The 27,318-nt window shown below is 40.8% G+C and overlaps 1 protein-coding gene across 5 annotated transcripts in view; it reads left to right on the top strand.

The window, feature by feature from the left end:
• The window catches only part of rps6ka1 (ribosomal protein S6 kinase a, polypeptide 1), a 170,080-nt gene that overhangs the window by 106,040 nt on the left and 36,722 nt on the right, over positions 1–27,318 (top strand). For 4 of the 5 annotated variants that reach the window (XM_069895452.1, XM_069895451.1, XM_069895454.1 and 1 more), the window contains 9 exons: positions 5,883–5,999; positions 7,082–7,163; positions 7,322–7,402; positions 7,601–7,680; positions 8,508–8,614; positions 13,000–13,037; positions 22,604–22,746; positions 24,051–24,121; positions 27,154–27,242. In XM_069895452.1, the coding sequence (XP_069751553.1) occupies positions 5,883–5,999; positions 7,082–7,163; positions 7,322–7,402; positions 7,601–7,680; positions 8,508–8,614; positions 13,000–13,037; positions 22,604–22,746; positions 24,051–24,121; positions 27,154–27,242 (808 nt within the window). Of the gene's footprint in view, positions 1–2,160; positions 2,357–5,882; positions 6,000–7,081; positions 7,164–7,321; positions 7,403–7,600; positions 7,681–8,507; positions 8,615–12,999; positions 13,038–22,603; positions 22,747–24,050; positions 24,122–27,153; positions 27,243–27,318 lie in introns of those variants that run through there. The other variant, XM_069895453.1, reaches the window with a different exon arrangement.

The following is a 27,318-nucleotide window of genomic DNA, read 5'->3' as shown; positions in this document are numbered from 1 at the left end:
GGAAAGACACTCTTGCTATTGAGGGAGTGCAGCTTAGGTTAATGAAGTTGGTTCCCAGGATGGTGGGACTGTCATATGTTGAAAGATTGGAGCAACTGCGCTTGTATACACTGGAGTTCAGAAGGATGAAAGGGGATCTGATTGAAACATACAAGATTATTAAAGGATTGAACACGCTAGAGGCAGGAAACATGTTAATGATGTTAGGGGAGTCCAGAACTAGAGGCCACAGTTTATGAATAAGGGATAGGCCATTTAGAATGTTGAGGAAAAGCTTTTTCACCCACAAAGTGTTGTAGATTTGTGGAATTCTCTGCCTCAGAAGACATTGGAGGCCAATTCTCTGGATGATTCCAAGAAAGAGTTAGATTGAGCTCTTAAAGATAGTGGAGTCAAGGGATATGGGGAGAAGGCAGGAATGGGATACTGATTGTGGATGATCAGCCATAATCACAGTGTATGGGGATGCTGGCTTGAAGGGCTGAATGGCCTACTCCTACACCTATTGTCTATTGTCTATTATCCTTTTGCTCTTAATATACCTGTAGAAACCCTTAAGATTTTCCTTCACTTTGTTTGCCAAAGCAATCTTTTAGCCTTCCTGATTTCTTTCTTGAGGTTTTCTTGCATTTTCTTCACTCCTCAAATACCTCATTTGCTCCATGCTATACATTTCTCTCTTCTTCCGAACCAATATCCCTCGAAAACCAAAGTTCCCTATGCCTGCTAATCTTGCCTTTAATTCTGACAGGAATATACAAACTCTGTACTCTCAAAATGTCACCCTTGAAAGTTAGGTGAGATACAAACCAGAGTGCATGGGTTAAGGCTGAAAAGGGAGAAGTTTAGAGGGAACATTAGGGGAATTTCTTCACACAGAGAGTGATGGGAGTATGGAACTAATTGCCAGTTGAAGTGGTGAATGTGGGCTCAATTTTAACATAGGTTCTTGAATGGGAGGGGTATGGAGAGATATGAACTGGGTGAAGGTCAGTGAGACGAGGCAGAATAATAATTCAGCACAGACTAGGAGAGCCGAAGGGCCTGCTTTCTCTGTTGCAATGTTCTATGATTCTATGGGACTGGAGGGCTTGAGTTATAGGGAGAGGTTGGAGACTGGGTCTTTATTTCCTGGAATGTTTGAGGCTGAGTGGTGACCTTGTAGAGATTTATAAAATCAGGGGGGCATGGATAAAGAGAATCACAAGTCTTTTTTCCAGGGTAGACTATTCTTGCATAGGTTTAAGCTGAGAGGAAAACATTTAATGGGGACATGGGAGCAACTTTTTCCAAACATATCTGGAATGAACTACCAGAGGAAGCTATAAAAGTGGGTACAATTATAATGTTAAAAATACATTTGCACAGATGTAAAGATGAGAATGGTTTAGATGGATGTGGACCAAATGCAGGAAGGTGGGACTTCACCAGAATGGCAACTTGGTCAGCACGGATGGGTTGAGGTGAAGGGTTTGTTCCGTTCTGTATGACTCTCATCTGTTTTGGCATTGGCTACCAGAATGTAGAAGATATTCATGAATTTGGAATAGAAAGAATATAGAGTTGAGGGAAGACATGGAAGGATTGTCAGGGGTGTTTATGAAATTAGAACTGGTATGTGAATCTTCATGTAAAGAAGATTCACATACCAGTGGTTGCTGTTAAGTGGAGAAATATAATTGTGACTCCAAAAAATTTGATAGTTGTTTAAACCAGAAATGAATAAAGCATTGGAACTTCAAACATTACAATCAGCAAGCTCACAACAAAAAATAGCTGTAAGATGAGGGCACTTGATTACCTTTGAAAGTGATGAATAAAGGTTATAAGTAAATCTTAATGTTTTGCTTCGATTTAGCTGCTGTAAGGATGTTGTATGAAAAGGAAGCCTGTGATCTTTATTTTTGTTGCAGATATTCAGGTGAATATTTTCTTTCAGAGAAGCAGCAAGATATCATTTGCATTTGTTCTTCACCGATGCACAATGAAAGGCTTTGTGCATGTGGTAAAAAAGAGCAAATTCAGTGTATTTTGAAGTCTGATTTCTGCCCGGCCAATAGACTCTCTTGACTTTCTGATGTTATCTGGATCTGGGGTTACTACACAGGCTACTTCCTTCCTGTGCCAAGAGATAAGATGTTTCGTTTCAATTTCTCTTGAAGCTGCAACATCTTCAAATTCTTAATGTGTACGTGTGTTTGTCTGTCTATATTATGCTGTTTGTCCCAGTGGACTAAATGGCAAAATTATGGAAAAGGAACCAAAAAAGTTCAATCTCCTCAAAATGTTCTTAATTAATCGACGAAAGAAGGACCAGGGTAAAATGTGCAAAGTGGACTCATCGAGCTGTGCTCAGGTACTTGTGTGAGTATTTTTGAAGTGATTGCAACTGATTAAATTAGACACAAAGGAATTGAGAGAGAAAAGTTTTCCATACAAAGTGCCAGCTGGTTTTTGGTGTGATACTTTGCAAACTGTGTCTGGTGTTGTTGGAATATCTGTAGAATTGTGTTCAAAGTAGTGGCAGGGTTGATCCAAGGAGATTGAAAGATAGCAAACATAATTGCATGCTATCTGAGAATATCACTCCTGACTTTGGTCATTACTCAGTGACATAACAAAATAAAATCTTAAACATGGTCACCCATTCAGAAATATGTTTATAATTTCATTATAATCCAAGATAATGAGAGCTGATCGGACAGTATCTATGAAAGGGAAGCAGAGTTAATGTTTCAGGTTGAAGACCCTTGGTCAGAACGAGGAAGGAGAAAATACTGTAGTGTAGTTTTGAAATACAGAGGATGGGTGGATAGGGTAAAGATGGTATCTTTTGTAGGGTGGAGTTGACCAAAATTGAGTCCTGAACGTTGCAAAGTGATAAGATAAAGGGCTGTGTTTCAAACTTTTATCAGGCCTTGTTGGAACATTCCAACAGATCACACAGTACCTACCTTATTGCACAAATATCTTGTTCCTCATTAAGTTCTGTTCTATATTGCTCTAAAGATCAATATCTGATACACCACACAAGTTCCTCTTCTATGGTACCTTACTGAATGTGGAGAGGGTACCAGCAGATTAGAAAATGGGGAGTGATATTATTATTGGGAAGATACTAGTGATTACAGTCAAAGATGTAGTAATTTAGAGAAGCTTGATGCAATCAAACCAAAGCAACATTGTGATATGAAAGAAAAATTATATTTGACAAATTTTCAAGAGTTCTTTGAGAATATGAGTAGCAGATTATATGGATTTTCAGAAGCCCATGTCAGTTGCCATAAGAGAAGCAGCTGCACAAGAGCTAATGGTATTGTGATAGGGGCAGTGTTTTATCATGGATTGAAGACTGGTTATCACATGGAAAGCAGAGAGCAGCCATAAAGGGATCTTTTACCAGACTGGATAGTTGGTATCAAGTGCAGTCCCCCGAAGATCTGGACATAGCCCTCAATTATTTACAACCTATATCAATGTTTTGGAGGGACAATTATCCACGTTGCTTGACAGCCAAAACATCGCTGTGAAAATGTTTAGATCTTGCAATGGGATATAGATAGGTGGAATTGATAAAGGAAAACAAATAGAAATTAATGTGTGAGGTGATACACTTTAGTAAGTGGAATCAAATGGAGGACTATTATCTAAATGCAGAGAGACTGTTGCGCAGAGGGACTTGGGAATGTTTGTGCATGTAATCTAGAAAGCAAATGCTAGAGGGATTCAATTTAAGAGCAGAAAGGTTCTGCTCCAACTATGCAAGGCACTGCTGAGGAGTACTTTCTGGTCTCTTTACTTGAGGGAAAAAATACACTGGCTTTGGAGGTGGTGCAGAGCAGGTTTACCTGGTTGATTTTGGAGATTGGGGAGTTAACTAGGCCATTTTCAACTATTTTTTTGCTATGCCTCCTTTAGGACTCTGCTCAAAGTTTATAGGCCCTCTTCCCTGTGAAGCAGTCATTTAGTTGGTTTCTTCGTACTTCTCTCCTACCAACTACAAAAAAAAGCTATGATTTCAGTCTGTGCACCCCCCCCCCCCCCCCCGAATGTGCTGTGGCCCACGGGGGCTGTATAGCCCCCAATGAGAATGGCTGGGTTAGTTTGCGAGGAAGGAATGAGTAGCCTGGGATTATACTTGCTGTAATTCAGAAGAATGAGAGGGGACCTTTATCGAAAGATAAAATGATAAAATAGAGGTGAGGAAGTTGTTTCTACTAGTAGATGAGACAAGAACTAACATAGCCTCAAGATTTGGGGGAGTAGATTTAAAACTGACATGAGGAAGAACTACTTTTCTCAAAGTGGTGAATTTATGCAATTCTCTGCCCAAGGAAGCAGTTTAGACTGCCTCATTAAATATTTTTAAGACACAAATAGTTTTGCATAGTAGATCAATTAAAACTGATGGAGAACCAGTAGGTAGGTGGAGCTGAGACCATAGCTAAATCAGCCTATACAAATAAATTAAAAAAATAAGATCTGTTGTCTTAATAGCTTAAAATAATTAGGGTTTTTCTTAATCAAAGCATATGGGATCCTAAGAGGGCATGACGGTGTAGATGTTGAAATGTCTCAAAGGGGGAGACACATTTATAAAATAATGGGCTGTGTGTGTGTAGGAATTGCAAAGAATGGTGAATTTCTGGGATTCTCAACCTCAGATGTTTTTTGAGGCAAGATCTGAAAATATTGAAAGAGGTAGATTAATTTTTGAAAAATTGGGGAATTGAGGACAAAGTGGAATTGGCACAGAAGAGGAGTTGAAGACTGGGACTGAACAGCCTTTATTATCCTGAAGGACAGAGCAGGGTTGAGCAGCCAGGTAGCCTACTCCTGTGTCTATTTTCTTGTTTTCTTGAATGTTAGCTTGGCTTACTGTCAAACCTCACTATCTATAACCAAACAGCATCTTATGCCTTCATAGTCTGATGAATTCAACTAAATTATACGATGATTCTGTTCCCTATATGCCCATTAACTACCAGATACTCTATTCATTCTTTATTATTACACAGTACAGTATCCACAATATGTCCCCTTGTTGGTTCCTCAACATACTGATTTATTTTAAAAAGGTATCTGTATACCTCCCTCATTGAAGTCATATTATCCCTGCTAATTTGGATTGCCTGATCTATTTGTGTAATGGCTAAACTTGTTACATGCATATCTAATTTTATGTTTTATGCTGTTTTTCATTGCCACTACTCTTTGGAAGCTATATAGATTTCAGACGCGCATAAAAGTTTTTCCTTTGTGTATCCTGTAAAGGCAAACAGACACTATTAATGCAGCACTGCTATCGAGACAAAAAGATGCACAAGAGAGTCCCTTTAGTGATGTGTGTTTGTAGATCCTGCCATCTCCTCTGATGTATCTGTCTCTGCATCCTGCCTCCTGTACCCCAAGCACATCTATCCAGCAGTTAACTCAAGCCTGGGGCATCAAGTTGCACGTCCTCAACTCCTGGTTCTGAACCCCTAAAGCGTTAGGAAGCCATTTCCACACAATTGGTGTTTTTGTGTCCAGATCTGGGTGCCACACTTAAGAAAAGATGGGAAGCCTTTGGTAGCGCCGAAGGACTTTGGAAAGGGTTGTGATATTGGAGAGGATGCTTTAGTTTGCTAGGATACAAGTCAAAGTTGTGCCTTTTGAGGAGGGGGAGATGAAGGCAGTTTTGAAATGAGGTTGGCAATGTCTTGCATTGAAGGAAGACAAATAGACATTGAAAAGCAATTTAAATGGCTTAAACTGATATTAAAAAAGTTTTGTTTCTGCCACATTATTTCTCAATTCTGTGTAAAGTTTTTGATTTGTTTCACGGGAGATGCTTTTGGTTGTAAATGTAATGAGAGAGTTAATCTTAATTTTGTTTTCAGGATGAAGAGAATGTAAAAGAGATCAACATCACACATCATGTAAAAGAAGGATCAGAGAAAGCAGATCCATCCCACTTTGAGCTCCTGAAGGTACTGGGCCAGGGATCCTTTGGAAAGGTAAGTCTGTCTTGTGACCATATTATTTCAAAATAATAGTTTTCCTTCATTTTTATCATATAGATTTTTAAATAAATTATATATTTTTTATCATCTAATTTTATTTCCCTGCAAGTAAAATGAGGACTCGACCTGATAAATTCTTAAAAATTCATATAGACTCATTTGTTTATTTTTCAGTTTTTTAAGTAATGGAATCTAAATGCCTGTTTGTTTTTATCTTTAAAATGAACTTCTATAAATGAATTCATTGTGATAGAGATAAAAATCTGCAGTTTAACTGTCCTTGGATTATAATATTGCTTGATTTTAAACAAGACTGCAATGTCTATTTGGGATTGAGCAGTCAGAAAATAGGTGTTCTAAAACCTCTTTAAGCATTCAACAAAATGTTAATGATTAAAGAAATTAATTTCAATCATGTAGACATTTGTCCATAGATATCAAGACAACATAAGGGAAAATTACTGTACAGGGATACCTTTCATAATGTGGGGAGTATACCTGCAAGTTTGGGCACAGACAATCTCTCTAATGTGAGATAATTAGATAATAATTTTCAGCTATTATGTTCCTAGGCTAAAACTGTCCTGGATAGGTCTGTTAACATAATTGTTCTCTTTTGGAATAATGTCAAATGAGTTTATTTGTCCATTTAAGATATTATACTGGATATTGGGTTAATTATTCATGATAACACATCTGATAGTTCTAAAATACATGGAGTGAGTCTTGAATCCACAAATATTTCATGATAAAAGTTGTATCATTCAGGAATATTTGATGGAAATAATTAAGATTAATGTTAATGCTTGCATGCCTGTAATTAATTTGCCCCTCCCTGGATTGTATTCGCTCTGAAAAACATCTTTGCATGGTTAGCCACTCATGATCCCCAACCAAGCAGATTTTACTGCGCCTCTTTCTCATTTTGACCAATCCAACATGGATTAAACTTCTGCCAGCCTGGCATTTAGGATCAGTGGGCTCTAAAAGCCTTTCAATAATTTCAGTATAAAATCTTCAAGAAAAAGGGGGACCAACAGGGATGGATGGTTCAAATTCAAAGTTTGTTTTTGCAGGTGTTTCTTGTGAGAAAGATCAAAGTGCCAGATTCGGGTCAGCTGTATGCCATGAAGGTACTGAAGAAAGCGACACTAAAAGGTAGATTCCTGCTAAAGCAAATTGTTATTGATTAATATTACAATGGAGAGTACAATTAGTGGTGGGGGAGCCCAATTAGTGAACCATGAATGCTGCACTGAACAGTGGCAAAATAATGTCACCAGCCTTGTACTAACAGTAGTTTTCTCCTGTTTCAGTAAGAGATCGTGTACGAACTAAATTGGAGAGAGATATCTTGGTGGATGTAAATCATCCATTCATTGTGAAGCTGCATTATGGTGAGTGTTTCGATTTGCTTCTTTGAAAGGAACGGTACAAGATCAAAGCAGTCATGTGGTTTAGAGCAAAATAAATTAATTGAAAGGATTGTCAAAAGTAGTTCAACAGCAAAATTTCAGCCCAAATGTGATTGTGTTACTGTAAATTGATTTCATGATTTGATGTGTATATCTTTAAAGCTATTCTCTTTTTGCTAGCTTTTCAAACAGAAGGTAAACTTTACCTCATTTTGGACTTCCTCAGAGGAGGTGACCTATTTACTCGGCTTTCTAAAGAGGTAGGATGTTTTCTCTTTTGCTCTCTCCTTCACATTCCAACCCCACCCCCTGCCTCTCCCCTTATGGGCATAAGGCAAGACATTGGGGAAGTTTGGAAGGTTACATTTAATCTTTTTTTTAATGCAAGGAGCATGAACTTAAGAGCATTCATCAACATATGATAATATGATATTGTTGTAATCATTGAAAAATGAAAGAAGGGCATGTCAGGAAACTCAACAAGCCAGAATGCAAAGTGCAATGGACATTGTAGAAAAATATAAGGACAAATTCTATTTTTAATTCTGGGAATCTTCACTGTAGTAATGAAGGAGAATGCTCCATGTTTAAGAAATTATACACTTGCAACAGGGACACTGCTGAGAATTCCTAAATTGATTCCTGGATTGAAATGATCAATGTTCAAATATGTTTATCAAGTTGACTTGATCCTCATTTTGTATCTGGAAAAGTGAGAGATTATATTTGAAAGATGGAGGAGGGGATGGTTGACAAGGTGGATAATGTGTGAGGATGTTTATTCCAGGAGAAATAATCTGGAACAATAGTATAAAAATATCAGAAGAAGAATAAGATGACGGCTGAGGAGTTTTCTTTTGAAGGTAATGATTCTTCGAAATTTCTACTCCAGAAAACTGTGGAGGCAGTCACTGAATATACCAAGCCATATTTAAACCACAGGGAGTTATAGAATACAGAGAGAGAGCTGGAACATACTATTGAGGCCTAGATTTGTTTGGCTGCGATCTTGAATGTCAGAACAGAATCGAGGGACTAACTGGCCAACACCTGCTTCAGATGTCGTCATGTATTTGCTCGTTTGTAGGTGATGTTTACGGAAGAAGATGTTAAGATTTATCTGGCAGAATTGGCTTTAGCCTTGGATCATCTTCACAGTCTTGGAATTATCTACCGGGACCTTAAACCAGAAAAGTAAGTGATGGATGTATAGACTACTTGTACACGTTTCCCACTTCAGATTGCCTCGTGGCACACAGCTTCATTATACTGGGTTTACCCAGTAGTTCTCAATTCTGAACACTTGTAAATAATCACCCTTGCATGATCTTTTTCTCTATAATAAAAGATAAATGATTGCTCAGGTGATACACACTTTGTTGGGAACTAGTGGAGAGGCGGCAGGTCAGGACATGTGTTGTTGGACCAGGATTTCTGCTCATTGCAGTGATGTGAGAGTCAGGGCTGCAGCCTGCCCTGCACAGTGAATATGAGTCATTACTGGGGGCTGGGATTCAAGACATTCACAACAAAGGTTGGGAACACATCAAAGATTTGTCATGGCCGGACAGCTGGCACCTAGGCTGTTACATTTTTCATGACTTAATTTGATTGGGCACGAATGGACCTCCCCTGCTCTCCCTCAGTATAAGGATAGATAGGGGACGGAAGGGCAGCAAGACACACAGATCAACACTATAACTGTGTTCCTATAAAATTTAAATATAGTTGCCAACGCTCCATGGATTGTCAGTTTGGAGTGTAGAATGGTGGGAGAAATGAGGATCATAGCCAGAAAAAAAATCTCTCTGAAGTGGAGCCCAACGAACAAAAGTCAAAGCAGCTTGCTGTAAAATAATTTGAAACTTGCTCACATAAAATAAAAAGTTTCAAATGCTAAATTTCTGGTTTGGATTTACTGGTGGAATTTGTCTTACCCAATGTGTATATCTTTATCTCAGCAAATTACCACTATTATGCTTTTTTTTCTTGAATATTATAGATTTTCAAACTCAAACAATTTCCAGTAATCAATCACAAATTAGTTATCCAATATATACAAAATTACCTGTTGAGTTCGAGCCATTTTTTTTCTCCCCCTCTCCACACAAAACAGATCACAATTGCAAACAACATTCAAGACATTCACAACAAAACCTGTTACATTTTTCATGACTTTATTTGATTGGGCTGGAATGGACCCCCCTTGCCCCTCCCTTAGAATTAGGATAGACGGGGGAAGGCTCCCATCAAATTTAAATATAGTTGCCAATTTTTTAGAAAAATTTTATATTTTTTCCTTAAGTTATAGGTAATTTTCTCCATGGGATCGCAGCTTTGCATTTCTGTATTCCAGCATGCAATGCCCAAGTGAGAGTCAGATTTCCAGGTATCCACTATGCACTTACAGGCTACTGCCAATGCGATCATTACAAATCGGATTTGGAATTTGGACAGCTTCATCTTAATCCTCGCATCGATCATATTTCCCAATGGGAATGGCTCTGTGTCCTGTGGGAATTTTATACCTATGATTTTTTTTTCTAAGGTTTGGCCAGGGTCTTACACGTCCAGGTGGCATGCACAAGGGTTCATGCAATGCCACATGCAATGCCACATCTAAAGCATTGGTCTGAAATTTCTGGTTTAGCCTTATTCAATTTTTACAGTGTCAAATAGAGTTGTGGAGAAAGTTATACTGTGTTTGTTGCCAAAGAGAACTATTTGGCCAGGGGACAGCTGACTATCCAGATGAAGGGATGAGGAGAATAGCAGCTTCCATCATATCCAGCTGGTGGTGGTGGGGTGGGATCTATCAGAGTTTAGGAAGTCCATTAAGTATGTGGAGTAGTTGCTGCTATTCCCCAGCAATAGCCCACATCTCAGTGCTGTGGTGGCACCTCTCACCTTAGCCTGCTCAACACAAAACTTTGACGGCCTGCTTTCCCATGCTCAGCTGTGGATAATTTATTGTTGGGTTCATGCCAGGTGCCCAGAGTGGTTGGCAGGGATTCACTCCAGGTTCTCTAATTAGTGGTATTGTCAATGATGTATCTCCATCTGCAGAAAGATATAGCAGCATCTTTTAGCACTGGTTGCTGTATTTAATTGGATAAAGCAACATTTATTTTAGTCACTGTTTAACCAATTTCCATCAATTGGTGCTCATGATGACGAACATTGCAAATTCTGCTGCATGAGCTTCAGGCTCAGATTGGCAGCTCATATTACCCTGAACTGAGAAATTGAGTATGATATTGCATCTCTGAGGACAAAGCATAAATTTTAGCTAAATTGACCTTTTTAGCTGGGTTTCACTCAGAAAGATTTTTTTTTCTGTACACATCCCTCTTCTCTCCCACTATTCTATACTCTAATTCTAAAATTGAATGAAAAGAATATATACCAGTAATTGTAATTATCCCAATTTGAAAACCGAAGATCCAACTTTAAAAGCTAGACAAATGCCAAAAAGCATTGGGACAAACATAGTTCACAATGGCTTGCTTTTAGAAAGATGCAGCAAAAGAAAATCTTTGCTTATGGTGAAATCCAGGAAACCATTTGTGGGTAACATGTACCATGGGCAGCTGTGAAAGTGTCAGATGCAATGGAGTTCATGGAAAATGAAGGTATTGATTGTGGGTGTGTAAGATGCAATGACTGGGGAACACAGAGGACTTAGCAATTTCTTTAATACTCCAGTCACATTTGGGAGGATTGTATGTAGGGCAGAACTTCCTGACAATACTTGTAAATGCTGTTGCAGCTTCAATGAGATGATGGTTGGCAACTAGTGTTTTTAAATGTGCCTCTGTCTATCTAGAGAGTGGAAATAAAATTGAACTGTGCAGGGTAAAGGGAGCAAAGGGGGTATATATGGAGACTATAGTGATTAAGAAAGAGGTAGTACTGGAGCTTTTGAAACATATAAAGGTGGATAAGTCTCCAGGTCCTGACAGGATTTTTCCCAGGACCTTGAGTGAAGTTAGTGAGGAAATAGCGGAAGCTCTGGCAGTGATTTTTCAAATGTCATTAGAGACGGGTATAGTGCCGGAGGATTGGCGTGTTGTGCATGTGGTTCCTTTGTTTAAAAAGGGTTCAAGGAGCAAGCCTAGCAATTATCGGCCTGTAAATTTGACGTCTGTGGTAGGTAAATTGATGGAAAGCGTTCTTAGAGATAGTATATATAAGTATATGGAGGGACAGGGTCTGATCAGGGACACTCAACTTGGATTTGTGCGTGGAAGGTCTTGTTTGACCAATTTTGTTGAATTTTTTGAAGAGGTGACTCGGAATGTTGATGAGGGTAGAGCAGTGGATGTTGTCTACATGGACTTCAATAAGGTCTTCGATAAGGTTCTGCATGGGAGGTTAGTTAGGAAGGCTAAGTCCTTGGGTATTAATTTGGAGATAGTCAAATGGATTCCACAGTGGGTGGAAGGAAGGTGCCAGAGAGTAGTAGTAGATAATTGTAGGTCGGGATGGAGGCTGGTGACAAGTGGTGTACCTCAGGGTTCGGTATTGGGACCGTTGTTGTTTGTCATATATATTAATGATCTGGAGGCTGGGGCAGTAAATTGGATTAGTAAATATGCAGATGATACTAAAATAGGGGGAATTGTGGATGATGAAGAGGGTTTTCAAAGATTGCAGAGGGATTTATGCTGCTTAGAGGAGTGGGCAGAAAGATGGCAGATGGAGTTTAATGCTAATAAGTGTGAGGTGCTTCATTTTGAAAAGAATAATCAAAGCAAGACATATGTGGTAAATGGGAGGGCATTGAAGAATGCAGTGGAGCAGAAAGATCTAGGAATAATGCTGTATTGTTCCCTGAAGGTAGGAGCGCATGTGGATAGGGTGGTGAAGAATGCCTTTAGTATACTTGCCTATATAAATCAGTGCATAGAATATAGGAGTTGGGAAGTAATGATGAAACTGTACAAGGCATCGGTGAGGCCAAATTTAGAGTACTGTGTGCAGTTCTGGTCACCGATTTATAGGAAGGATATTAACAAGATAGAGAGAGTGCAGAGAAGATTTACAAAAATGTTGCCTGGGTTTCAGCATCTGGAATACAAAAAAAGATTGAGCAAATTAGGTCTTTATTCCTTGGAACGTAGAAGGCTGAGATGGGATTTGATAGAGGTGTTTAAGATAATGAGAGGGATAGATGATGTGGAAAGGCTTTCCCCATTGAGAGTAGGAGAGATGGATATAAGAGGTCATGGGTTGAGAGTTGACGGTCAAAGGTTTAGGAGTAACATGAGGGGGAATCTTCTTTACTCAGAGAGTGATTACTGTGTGGAATGGGCTTCCGGGAAAGGTGGTGGAGGCAGGGTCAATTTTGTCATTTAAGAAAGAGTTGGATGAATATATGGATGGGAGGGGGATGGAACGATATGGGCAGGGTGCTGGTAGGTGGGATTAGAGGAGGATACTTAGATCAATGTGGACGTGCTGTAATTGTTATATGGTTATTTATAAGATTCCTGCACCATATTATTTAGTGTAAAGTTCTCATATTTTACATCTTCACGCAATTGCATGTTTATTATCTTTTTTTATATTCCTCACAGTATTCTACTGGATGAAGAAGGACATATTAAGCTAACAGGTAAATTGTGAAAAAACAGGAAATCTGATGTTCCCTTATCTCTCTGAATGCTCAATTGCTCAATGGATGTCACATGCTATTTGTTGATGTTTAATTTTCTACATTTTTTCATTCTCTTTATCACTTTAATTCCCTTACTCAACTTTTTGTTGAACAAATATTCAAGGTTCAATTTCATAGTTTCAAAGCAGTGCAGAATGAACCTTCCTGCCCAACCTGCCAGCACCACCCTATCTTTCTTTGGCTTGGCTTCGCGGACGAAGATTTATGGAGGGGGTAAAAAGTCCACGTCAGCTGCAGGCTCGTTTGTGGCTGACCAGTCCGATGCGGGACAGGCAGACACGATTGCAGCGGTTGCAAGGGAAAATTGGTTGGTTGGGGTTGGGTGTTGGGTTTTTCCTCCTTTGCCTTTTGTCAGTGAGGTGGGCTCTGCGGTCTTCTTCAAAGGAGGCTGCTGCCCGCCAAACTGTGAGGCGCCAAGATGCACGGTTTGAGGCGTTATCAGCCCACTGGCGGTGGTCAATGTGGCAGGCACCAAGAGATTTCTTTAGGCAGTCCTTGTACCTTTTCTTTGGTGCACCTCTGTCACGGTGGCCAGTGGAGAGCTCGCCATATAATACGATCTTGGGAAGGCGATGGTCCTCCATTCTGGAGACGTGACCCATCCAGCGCAGCTGGATCTTCAGCAGCGTGGACTCGATGCTGTCGACCTCTGCCATCTCGAGTACCTCGACGTTAGGGGTGTGAGCGCTCCAATGGATGTTGAGGATGGAGCGGAGACAACGCTGGTGGAAGCGTTCTAGGAGCCGTAGGTGGTGCCGGTAGAGGACCCATGATTCGGAGCCGAACAGGAGTGTGGGTATGACAACGGCTCTGTATACGCTTATCTTTGTGAGGTTTTTCAGTTGGTTGTTTTTCCAGACTCTTTTGTGTAGTCTTCCAAAGGCGCTATTTGCCTTGGCGAGTCTGTTGTCTATCTCATTGTCGATCCTTGCATCTGATGAAATGGTGCAGCCGAGATAGGTAAACTGGTTGACCGTTTTGAGTTTTGTGTGCCCGATGGAGATGTGGGGGGGCTGGTAGTCATGGTGGGGAGCTGGCTGATGGAGGACCTCAGTTTTCTTCAGGCTGACTTCCAGGCCAAACATTTTGGCAGTTTCCGCAAAGCAGGACGTCAAGCGCTGAAGAGCTGGCTCTGAATGGGCAACTAAAGCGGCATCATCTGCAAAGAGTAGTTCACGGACAAGTTTCTCTTGTGTCTTGGTGTGAGCTTGCAGGCGCCTCAGATTGAAGAGACTGCCATCCGTGCGGTACCGGATGTAAACAGCGTCTTCATTGTTGGGGTCTTTCATGGCTTGGTTCAGCATCATGCTGAAGAAGATTGAAAAGAGGGTTGGTGCGAGAACACAGCCTTGCTTCACGCCATTGTTAATGGAGAAGGGTTCAGAGAGCTCATTGCTGTATCTGACCCGACCTTGTTGGTTTTCGTGCAGTTGGATAATCATGTTGAGGAACAGTGAGCAAAAGCTAGCTTTTTCAAACCTTGATGTCAAATTTGATGTTGAATTGAACTCCCGATTTTCTATTTCCAGCTTGATAATGAAACCAGCAAGTTCCTCTCTGCACACCCTTGAATTTGTCTGGCTCCTCACACTCTCCCTCAGTTGCGCGCGCCCTCCCTCCTTCAGAGTCGAGTAGCTCTGGAAATTGAGGGAAAACACATACCGTATATTTCGGTGTATATGTCGACACCCCCCACCCCCCTTTTTTAGCCTCATTTAAAAGGTTTTATGGTATATCGGGTGTATAAGTCAACCCCAATTTTCTGGCTGCCTGAGGTACCCCATTGACCGGCATATAAGTCCACCCCTAAAGCTTGCAATGCCTGAGATGGGTTGTTGACCCTCATTGATCGCTTGGATTGATCTGCTGAGCATTGGCTGGAGATGATTGTTATCATGGAGGATCCATTGAACCAACGCACCATGCAATGAAAATATGAAGTGAGCTTTAAGTTGAAAGTGAGCGAAATGGCCAAGAAAACCAACAACTGCACTGCTGCAGGAGAATTTGATGTGGATGAGAAGTTGGTAAGAGATTGGAGGAAGAAAGAAGAGACTTGAAGAAACATTCCAAAAAGGCAATGTTCATTGAGAAAAAGAATCACTTGTTGGCCAGAGATGGAAAATCACATTGCAGAATGGGTATGTGAACAGAGGCGAGATTGCTACAGTGACCCGAAACAATAAGAATATTTGCAGTGCAGTGGGCCAAGTCGCAATCAGACCTCAGTGATGATTTTTATGCTACAGTAGCCTGGTGCAATCATTTCATGAACAGGAAAAATCTGGTATTATGATAAAACACAAAAATTGCACAGAAACTACCAAAAGAATTTGATCATAAAGCTTTATGCTTTCACCAGTTTATTATATGGAACTGGCAGAAACATCCGTTTGCACTGGCAAATATTGGAAATTTGGATGAAACCCCCATGAATTTTGATATTATAGGCAATAGAACTGTGGCGGCCTACTGCAGGGGGCAACCTCTGTACCTGCAGGAGTGTAAGGGGACAGGACAACACCTGGCTGGCTGCTAATCAGTCGGCCTGAATGGATCAAGTCCCACCCGGTCAGTTGTCAATCACCCTCTGAGATATAAGCCTGCGCCAGCCTCCCAAGGCCTCACACTGAGTTGCTGCAGCCACAGCCAGCCTGGCTCTGTGGAGGTCTTTGTGGATTAAAGCCTGTTGTTCAGTCTTTACCTTGTGTGTGTCTGATTCTGTCTAACAGAGCACCACAAGAACAATGGAATGGAAAGATGTTAAAACTGTGCAAACCAGAAGTACAGGCCACAAAAGGACTAGGTTTACTGTGGTGTTATCGTGCATGGCTGATGGGTCTAAGTTAAGATCCATGGTAATCTTAAATCACAAAATTAAAATGAAAATGAAATTCCCTGCAGATATTTTTGTACATTTTCATGAAAAAGGATGGATGGATGAAAATGGTGTGAAACTATGGTTAGAAATGTGTGGAACAGGCCGTTGACACAAAGAACGGAGTTTGCTGGTCTGGGATATGTTTTGTAGCCACTTAAATGAGAACACTAAAAGTAGTTTAGCATTAGAATACTTGCATGGCGGTTATCCCGGGTGGTTTGCCGCTATCTTGCAACCTCTTGATGACTGCTTGAAATTACCAAAGACCAAGTGCCCGAGAAATGGAATACATCGATGTCGAGTGCAAAAATGTTGTTTACAAAAGGCGGGGCAATGCATTCTGCATCAATTGATATGCATTCTGCATCAATTGATATGCTTTATAACCATTCTCAAGGCATGGGACAAAGTTAAAGACTGATAAAATAATTTTAAAAGTGTGGTATTTCTTGTGCAATTGATGGCAGGGAAGATGATTTATTGTGGGATACTGACGAGGAAGCTGAAATCACATCATCAGGTACAGACTGGGACCCATATGGTGACTGTTTAAATAGTAAAAATATAGACTTTCTTGCTGCCATTTTTGCTTCAGACCATGATAGCGAGAGGGATTAAGAAGGGTTCTAAATGTGTTGTGGTTTTCAAACAATGATAGCAATTTTGAAGGGTGCTAATTGTGTTGTTTTCAGTAAAAATCTCAATGGAAATCTGTCGCAGTCAGATTTTTCTTTTGATTTTTCAAGGGTTGATTTATACGTCGAATCAATTTTTTTGGGGGGGTTGATTCATGGATTGGATTTTGAGCTGAATTTAAGATCTCAAAAGTATATCCAGTGTTATAAGTCAACCCCCATTTTTGGGGGTTTCACGACTCGATTTATACACCAAAAAATATGGTAGATATCTCTGAAATGTATTTGTCTTTAATCATGGCTTCCCCTTAGTGGCATTAATATCAGCTTCCCTGCTAGACCACTCCCCGTTCTCCCTCTCTTCCCTATCCCTCTGTCTTCTTTCCTTCAGCTCTCCACCCCCTTCCCTCTCCATTCACAGAGCCAACTCCCTCCCTTATGCAGCTATTACCTCCTGGTGCTCCTCTCCCTGCAACCCCCCACCCCCCCCCCCCCAAACTATCATTTTGTTTGGCCACCTGCCTAAATTTTGCTCATTCTTTGATGAAAGTCTCAAGCCTGAAATGTTGGTTATAGACCTTCACATTTGCTATATAAGGTGCACTTTGACTTGCTGAGTTTGTCCAGCATTGTGCTTCCCTTCTGGCCGAATACTTATTCCATTTATTGTCTGCATCTCATTTATTTCCTGCATCTTTTAACTCACCCCTTCTCCTCACAGACTGATCAAAGATAGAGTTCCTTGGACATCACTCTCCACTGTATCAGCTTCCGCATTCAAGAGATTGTCATTCAGATTTTCCACAACCTTTAATGAGATTCCACCACCAGATGTATTTACCTTTCCACTATACTTTCAACATTCTGAACGGACCATTTCCTTTGCAATTTTTTGAAGGGTGACTGCGACAGATTTCCATTGAGATTTTTATTGAAAACAACACAATTAGCACCCTTCATGAGGGAGATGGCTCTTTTCCAACTCTGCACACTTTCCCAAGCAGGTGCAGCACCACCCACCCCCTCATGGCTATTCAGAAATTAAATGGTCTTTTTGGGTGAAGCACACATTCATTTGCATTCTTTTCCAATCCAGCATAAAGCTTCTTGTGAAGTGGTCTTTTCTACACTGGAGAAACCAAATACAAATTGGTTGAAATATGAAAGTCTACAGACACAGTGAGTGTAGTAAAAACACAATGCTGGAGAAACTCAGCAGTTTACACAGTATACTTTATGTAAGCAAAGATTTAAAAAATACATAACCAACCTTTTGGGCTTGAGCCCTTCATCAAGGAATGAACAAAATTTAGGCAGTCTGTGATAGTACAGACCTATCACCAATGTATATAGTTACAGTATCTAGAGTGTAATGACTGTGCTTACAGCGATTGACTGAGAGCTTAGCCACGCCTACTGTCTGGGCCTTAAAGGGTTGTGTCCCTAGCCAGGTCAGATCATTCCGGACTGGTCGGCCACCTGTGAAGATAAAAAAAGCCTTGGTTTGGATAATAAAAAGCCTTGGCTAATAAAAGCCTTGGTTTGGATCGAACCGGTGCGGACTCGAAAGGTCAACCTGGCCTGTTTCCGCTCCGTAAATGGTTATATGGATCAACAAGTCTTTGGTTCTTTCGACGAGCTCTACAGGCAGGCACCTTAAAAAAATGGTGGGGAGTAGGGGCATGGGAAGGAACACAGGCAAGAGTTAATAGATGGATAGGGGAGGGAGAACACAGCAGTAAACAGGAAGAGGGAGACTACCTCTGAATGGAGAAGAAGGTGGTGAAGAGCTGGAGAAAAGGACACAGAATGATAGAAAAGAGAGGGAGAACAGGGAGAAGGCTAGAAGAAATCAGAGAAGTAGATGCTAATGCCATCTGGTTGGAGAGCACTCAGATGTTGCTCCTACTATTTACGGATAGTTTGGCAATGCATGAGGCCGTCGACAGACATGTTGGTACGGGAGTGGGACATACAATTGAAATGGTTGGCCACTGGGAGATCCCTGTCATTGATGCAGACAGAATGAAGATTCTCAACGAAGCGATCACTTAGTCTGCGCAATGGGAGCACCAGATGCAGTAAATGACTCCCGCAGATTCACAAGTGAAGTGTTTGGAACCCTGAATGGAGGTGAGGGAGGAGGTATGTGTGCAAGTGTGGCACTTCCTACAGTCACAGGGGAAGGTAGCAAGGGGGCAATTAGTGGGTGGATGAGGGTTTCACGGAGGGAGCGGTTCCTACGGAAGACGGAGAAGGGAAGATGCGTCTGGTGGTGGGACCATGATGTAGGTGATGGAAATTGAGGAGGATAGATAGATGTTGGATGTAGAGGCTGATGGGATGGTAGGTGAGGACAAGGAAAATCCTGTTCTTGTTGTGTCCAGGGGCAGAGGGGGGGCCAGGCCAAATTTGTGGGAAATGGAGGAGATGTGGGTAAGGGCTGAGTTTATTATGGTGGAGGGGAAGCCACAATTTTTGAAAAAGGAGGACATCGTAGATTAAATAAAATGAGAAAAGCAGATTGGGTAACTGCTTCATGGAAAACTGTTTTCAGTCTGCAGGGGCTTCTGATGCCGGTTGCTTTGTTTTTCCATTCTACCCCTATTCTAGCCTTTGTAGCCTCCTGCACAGTTCCAATGAGGCCTGAAATAAGCTTAAGGAACACCAGTGGTTCTCAAACTTTTTCTTTCCACTCACATACCACTTTAAGTATTCCCTATGCCATAGGTGCTATGTGTGATTAGTGGGTGGAAAGAAAAAATTTTGAAAATCACTGTTTTAATCGTACCTAATTGACTCGTATGTGCACAGTTTCATAACTCCAAAGGAAATGGGCCATTGACAATTTTTCTCAAGCAAAATATTTCAGTAACAATTGGGTCTAGAACAGTGATTCTCAACTCTCCCTTCCCACTCGCATACCACCTTAAGCAATCTCTTACTAATCAGAGAGCACCGATGGCATAGGGATTACTTAAAATGGTATGTGAGTGGAAAGAAAAAGGTTGTAAACCACTGAGGTACACCATATCTTGCATCTGTTTCAACCATAATATTGCCAGCTGCCTTTTTGTTGGCTGCATAGACAACTAAGTGGTACCACACTTAGTGTCAGGTCATTTGTCGGGGTGCTGTTGGTACCTTGTAACCCAGTATTATCTGTTGCATAGTCGGGTGGTCGGCAACTAAACTGGCTTCCCCGCCAGGCTTGCCAGGTGCGGAGGATGGCTAGACACCTAGCAGGATGAAAAGCAAGACCTGTCAAAGGGCGGATGAACCCTCTTGTAGGGTCAATGGCCATCTAGCAAGCATGCTGTGAAGCGCAGAAAGACATCCCTTGCATTGAAGCGTGGTCTGGCCATTCACTGCATCAGAACTTCCCCCAGTCATCCGTGAGAGGATGATGAGAGGGTGGGTTTGGACCTGTACCACCCCATCTCACCTAAATCCATTCAAGCACATGCTGTTCCTTTCTGAGGAGTGGGATATCCTCATATCAAACCTCACAAACTGTCTGAAAGGAACCATCATCATCCGATGGGTTGGAGAGCCAGAAGAAGGTACCATTACCTTAATTCTTTCTCTGTTACATCGATAACTGCATTGGTGTTGCTTCCTTCATTCACATGGCGATCATTGAGTTTATGACCTTTGTGACTAACTTCACGCTCTTAAATTCACTTGAACAATCTTGCCACCATCCAGGTAATTTAAACAGCTATTCCAAGTGAGGCAATGATTCTTGTACACCACTTCCATTCTCCTCTGCATTTGATGCTCCTGATGTGTCCTCTATCACTTTGAGGAGACCAAGCACAGGTGAAGCAGCCGATTTGCAAAGCATCTATCATTATGTACTCTGTCTTCAGTGGCCAACCCGAGCTCCTAGTTGCATGCCATTTCAACTCCCCTTCCCATTCCCACACCAATGTGAATGTTCTCTGTTTTCTCCAGTGCCAGAATTTAGATTTCAGATTTATGGTCAGAGATTTATTGTATGATATCACATACAACTCAGATTCTTATTCCTGCAGCCAAGGCAGAATGGTAGTGCAAAAATAAAACTACACAATGTACACATAAATAAATAAAGAAATGTAAACAAACTATGCAATATAGAGAGTAAAGAAAATCAATTAAGAGGTAGCAGCTGTTCCTGAACCTGGTGGTATGGCACCTCTATCCTTTTCCTGCTGATTGCTGCTGCTCTCTGATGGCATTATCCCTGCCGATGTTCTTGATGGAAGGGAGAGTTTTGCCTGTGATGTCCTGGACTGTGGCCACTACATTTTGCAAGGCTTTACAGTCAGGGATATTGGTTTTCCCATACCAGACTGTGATGCAGCCCATCAGAACACATCTGTAGAAATTTGCCATGGTTTCTGATGTCATACTTAACCTCTACGAACTCCTGAGGAAGAAGAGGCGCTGATGTGCTTTCTCACGATTCCATGCTTCCCTCTCCATTCTGGTTTGATTCACCTACTTCACCCACCAGATCCCCTCCCCATTTGGTTCTGTCTGCCGATTTTTCTCCCTAGAAAGGTTCCCATTATCATCACCTTATCAAATTCTCTCAGGTAGCCTTTGTGTCCTTGCTGATCACTTTCCATCCTCTGGCTCTACCTTCAACTTACCTCTTCTTTCCTTTCCCTTCATGGATGGTGCTTGGCCCACTGAGTTCCCCAGCGCTTGGTTCTTTGTCATTCCGGACAGAAATGAGAAGAAATGTCTATCCAGCCTGAAGTTAATCTATGGAATTATTTGACAAGAAGTCTGTATAGGCTCAGTTGACTACATTCAAGACTATGATAATAGCTTTTTGGATATTGCAGAAACCATGAGGTGTTGAGTAATACAAGAAAGTGCCACTGAGATAAAATATCATCCATGATTTATTGAATGTTATAATAGGCATGTAGGGATGAATGGTTTATTATTGCATCTAGCTCTTGTGTTTCTTCTTATTTCTGTTGTCTGCGACAGCCATAAAACCACTGAGGTATGTAAAGATCCTCTAATTATTGCCTTTTGAGCATCAGTTTTATTTGTCCTGTCATTGGCACCTGTTCCTTCAATAGCCAAGACCCTAAACTCTAGTATTTCCTCAGCTGACTGTTACCATCTCTCAAACTCATTACTATTTTAAAAAGTTCTTTCAAATTTGTCCCTTTGGGTAAGCTTTCGGCCGTCCGCTTTAATAAAATCTGTTTTGTGTTAAACCTGTTAATTTTCTTCTTTGGCTTGGCTTCGCGGATGAAGATTTATGGAGGGGTAATGACCACGTCAGCTGCAGGCTCGTTTGTGGCTGACAAGTCCGATGCGGGACAGGCAGACATGGTTGCAGCGGTTGCAAGGGAAAATTGGTGGGTTGGGGTTGGGTGTTGGGTTTTTCCTCCTTTGTCTTTTGTCAGTGTGGTGGGCACTGCGGTCTTCTTCAAAGGAGGTTGCTGCCCACCGAACTGTGAGGCGCCAAGATGCACGGTTTGAGGCGAGATCAGCCCACTGGCGGTGGTCAATGTGGCAGGCACCAAGAGCTTTCTTTAGGCAGTTAATAATGCAACTGTAAAGCACTCTAGAAATTTTGAATAGTTTGAGTGTAAAGTGAATACAATTTGTTGTGACATTTAAGCCAATTAACTTTTATTCAGCAGTTGTGCTTTGTTTGCCACCACTTCACCCACACAATCTCCATCCTGTTCATACTTGCATGTAACCCTTTCTTGCTCTTTCTCTTTAACTCTGTATATTCCTTCAAAGTAAATGAAGGATTGTCAGACTCCAATTGTCACCACAATTTTTCCTACCATTGGCAAAAGTTCCCTGAAAATGTTTTGATGGGGGAATGTATTAATTGTTGCTTGCTACTGCTGCTGGTGGCTGTTGAATTAAAAAAAACAGTTATGTTGTAACATCAAGGTCAAGCTAGTGACTGAAAGGTTTGGCTTTTGAGTCTGATGGAGGTTTGTGTTCATCTTTTTAAGATTTTGGCCTGAGTAAGGAAGCTGTTGATCATGAGAAGAAGGCGTATTCGTTTTGTGGAACTGTCGAGTACATGGCTCCTGAAGTGGTTAATCGGCGTGGCCATACGCACAGTGCGGACTGGTGGTCCTATGGTGTTTTAATGGTACTCTATCAATTTTACTCCGATATTCCATTATTTTTGTCACCTAGTATCTCCAATCCACAAGTGATGCTCCAGCTAATCAGTGAGTCCCAAGCTTCTGTAATTGACTATGGCACTTATACATGAAATCATCACTATTTGTGTTGGGTTGAGGACAAATTACATGCAACAATTTATTTTGGATTTTGAACTATACTCTTTCTGCTTCTGACCTCCGTCTTTTCATAGTGGGGAGAGCCAAAGTGTTCATTATCTTCCCAAATGCTTCTCCACCAAGTTGAGCAGCCTCGGACCAAGAATTTGTGAGAATATAAGAAAGTCTTGTCTATTGTGCAGATGGTGATGAAAATTCTGCAGCTGAGGATTTAAGTGGAGAAAATAGGTTGACAATAAATATAAAATTTGACGAGAAGAGCTGCTATATTTTTTGGCGGTTAAGACTGGGAAGTCATAGGAAATATGGGAATAATGATTTTGAACAAATCGGTTAAATCCTCCTGTAAAGAAATGCATTGGCATATTTCCAATTGTAGCAGAAAATCATGGGGTGAAATAGAGAGGAGGAAACATTCATTATTCTGGGAGAAAAAGCATCAAAGTCTTCTGAGTCCTGATGGCACGAATTCTTTGGCGGAGATAATTCCAGGATTTGGGTAAAACCTTGAACTTGGAATGAAGAGTTGCTAATGCAAAAAAAAGCTGAAATGAGGAGGAATATTCCTGTCAAGGCCCCAAGAGTCTCCAGAATTCTATAGCCCCATATTCAAGGCTGAAATAAACAGATCTTTGGATTGAAGGTGAAGGGAACAAAGCAGAAAGATAGAGATGAGCCCAACACCAGATTAGACGTGGTCTTATTGAATATTGGAACAGACTCAAGAAGGGGCTTGGATTTTGTTCCTATTCATACAGTGTTTTTGTGCTGACATGACCCAAAAAATAATGATCATATGCAAGATTGGGAATTCCTTCACTTGAATCCTGCTGGCACTTAAAATTATTCTTGTACATCAATGTTCAAAGTCAAAGTTCAAATTTATTGTCACGATGTCACATACAACTGAAATTCTTTTTTCCTGCAGGACAGGCAGAATTTCTAATTACAGGCAAATTGTACTCAAGAAGGAAGAACTGTATCCAGAATGTAAACACAAGGAGGATATGTCAACAAACTGTGCAAAAACAGAAAATAAATCTTTGTTAATTAAAGGCTGTCCGACACTTTATATTTTTGAGCATTGTTGAAGTCCTTTGTTTGGAACTCTGACCCACATGTATTCATTATGTTTCTCTATTTTTGGCAGTTTGAGATGCTTACAGGTTCTCTACCGTTCCAAGGAAAAGACAGAAAAGACACCATGACACTTATTCTGAAGTAAATGAAATATTTTTAATGCTAATAATAAAAGTTTACAGTATTTCTACTATAATGAATGTTCTGGCATTGGAAAGATTTCTGATGAGTGAATGATTAGAGTGTTTGTCCAGGTGCCTAACCTTTGATCCTGTATCGTTGGGACCGGACACCTGCCATTGTTCGGAATCTGGATTTCAGAATCATTTTTATTTTGGTCCCTTTAAGCAAATACCTTGCTCCTAGCCCCCACCGTCTGTCACGTCTTCTGTCGCTTGCTCCCGGCAGTCCATCCTATTGCCCCCCCACCTCCCCGGTGCCAGGCTATTTTGTGCCCTAGATTGGGCTGAGTGCAATTGGTGGGCTGGGGGGGGGGGGGGGGTGTTCATTGTGTGCAGTACAGAAGGCTCTCGACCAGTATGTCAGGTGGAGATTGGAGGCGATGGGGTGGCCTGGGAGCTCGACCAAAAAGGCATCCAGCATTGGCTGCTTGGAGCCAGCAGCCAAGTGGGGCAAAAGGCTGGATACACGGTGCATGCTGCAGGAGCGGGCCGTCGGTATGGTGAAACTGAGCGCCAGTGGCTTTCAGGCGCTTCACCAGCTCATCAGGCTGGCCCACTGGCACACCTTGGCAGTGCACCACTGTCTGTCACCCCTTCTCCCCTTCTAACTCACAACATGGCAGCAAGCATGCATTGCTGCACCGGATCGTGCGATGGCTCACTGTGAGAGCAATGGCCATGTTTGTTACGCATAATCCCCCACACAGCTGGAACTGCTCTTGCGCTGGCAGCTGTGTGAAGGATTATGGCTAAAGAAGATGGCCATTGCTCTTGCATTAAGCCAACCACCGTCTGCTTCTCTTCCACCGGGTTCTGGGGGCCGAGAGTCACCTTTCCACCAAAGGTAAGAATGGGCGCCCACAGGGACAGGGTCTGGGGGGGGGGGGGGGTCCTCCTTCTGAAAATGGAGAATTTATTATGGAAAATTAATGTTAATTATGTGTAATGTCATCTACCAAAAAAGTGCCCATTTTTGGAGGCTACCGGTTTTTGGAATTCCAGATAAAAGGTTAGGCATCTGTATATTGAAATAATTGATTAAAATACCTCACCATTTTGAGGAATGTCAATGGATATTAAATGATTGCCCAGTCCAGAATCCATTGTTTTAATATTTTGAAAAGGTACCTTTCATTTAAAAAAACTCAGTTCTTCAGACTACCTATTTTAACTTTTGATTTAACAGTGTTCTCCACTTAAATGTGGGAGAAAGCAAGTAATCTTTGCTTGAATTTGTATGATCAATATGATTTCTGGCTTGAAGGTTTAAAAAAAATTGTACTTTTCTGAATGACATTAATCAAATGTCCTTTAAGAAGTTTGCATTTAAGAAGTTCTGGTTGCCTCATTGTCAGAAGGATGTGGAAGCTTTCAAAAGGGTTCAGAGATTTACCAGAATGCTGCCTAGATTAGAGAACATGTCTTGTGAGGAAAGACTGAGCAAGCCAGGGGCTTTTCTCTTGAGAGTGACAGAGAATGAGAGTTGATTTAACAGAGGTGTATAAGGTTATGAGGGGCTTAATAGATAGTGAACAGCCAGCACCCTTTTTTTCCCCAGGGCAGCAATTACCAATATCAGAGGATATCTGTTTAAATTGAGTGGAGGAAAGTTTAAGGGAGGTATTGGAGGAAGGTTTTTTTTTAACAGAGAATGGTGACTATCTGGAATGCACTGTCAGTGGTAGAGGCTTATAGAATAGGTACATTTAAAAGACTTATCTAAGCATATGAATGTAAGAAAAATAGAGGATTATGGACTGTGAGGGAATGAAGAGATAGATTGATCTTGGAGCAGGTTTGTATGGATTGGCACAGTTCTGTGGGCCGAAGGGCTATACTAAACTGTTCTCTGCTCACATGATTTGTTGATCTGAATCATTTAGGTTTTTGTAGTAGTTTCAAATTGCTCAGAGACATCCTTCAATTAAAATTTCAAGCTATTGAAAATTGAAAGTAGTGTTTCTAACAAAAAAAATGTCATTAATGGCCTGTTTGTGATGGTGTATTGGGTTGTTATTCAGTGGTTCTCCAGTTTAAGTAATCCCTATGCCATTGGTGCTTTGTGATTAGTAAGGGATTGCTTAAGGTGGTATGTGAGTGGTAAGGGAAGGTTGAGAATCACTGCTCTAGACCCAATTGTTACTGAAATATTTTGCTTGAGAAAAATTGTCATTGGCCCATTTCCTTTGGAGTTATGAAACCATGCACATAATGAGTTAATTAGGTACGATTAAAACTGGTTTTCAAACTTTCTTTCTTTCTAGCCACATACCACCTTAAGCAATCCCATACTAATCACAGAGCACCTATGGCATAGGGAATACTTAAAGATAAATTAGATAAATTCCAGCTTGCTTTTGTATATTTAGCTTTATCCGTAGCGAAAAATGTATTGCTAGTACGTGGAAAGATGCAAATATGATTGATATTAATAGATGGCATAATGAGATGAAATATTGTTTAATAATGGAAAAAATTATGTATGTTTTGCATGATAATTATAATTTTTTATTAATAAGTGGCTGTTATATTCAGAATATTTACATTTCAATTTATATTGATTAGATTTTAATATGTATATTTAACTTTTTCTTTAATATTCTTTCTTTTTCCTTTTTTTATGGCTCTCCTTAGGAGAGTTGGCTGAAGGGCGGGGGGTTCTTTTCTATATATATAAAAAAAAAACGTTCATGTTCATGTTTAATTGCTGTATATGTCATATTATTTGTTTTTTGAACGAATAAATAAAGTTTTTTTTTAAAAGTGGTATGTGAGTGGAAGGAAAAAGGTTGAGAACCACTGTTCTAGGTGTATATTTCATGCATCTAGAGAATGATGTTCAGAGCAGTGCAAAATATAAAATGTTTTTTTTGTGTGAGTGCAAATTGGACACCAAGTTCCATTGCTTCTGAACTTGTGGCTAATGTGGAAGAAATATTTTGAAAGGATCTGAATTCTGTGTAACATTTAAATTGTGAACTCTTTTTCCAGGGCTAAATTGGGGATGCCTCAGTTCTTGAGTCCTGAAGCCCAAAGTTTGTTGCGGGCACTTTTCAAGAGAAATCCTGCTAACAGATTAGGTAATTACTGAATTGGGTTTGCTGTTTCAGATGCTTATGTCAGTAAATTTATATGTCAAAGTTTAACCATTTATTT

Source organism: Narcine bancroftii, chromosome 8 (genome assembly GCF_036971445.1).
Source record: "Narcine bancroftii isolate sNarBan1 chromosome 8, sNarBan1.hap1, whole genome shotgun sequence".
Lineage (NCBI taxonomy): Eukaryota > Metazoa > Chordata > Chondrichthyes > Torpediniformes > Narcinidae > Narcine > Narcine bancroftii.
The sequence above is the reverse complement of the archived record's forward strand: the minus strand, read 5'-3'. Positions and strand labels throughout refer to the sequence as shown.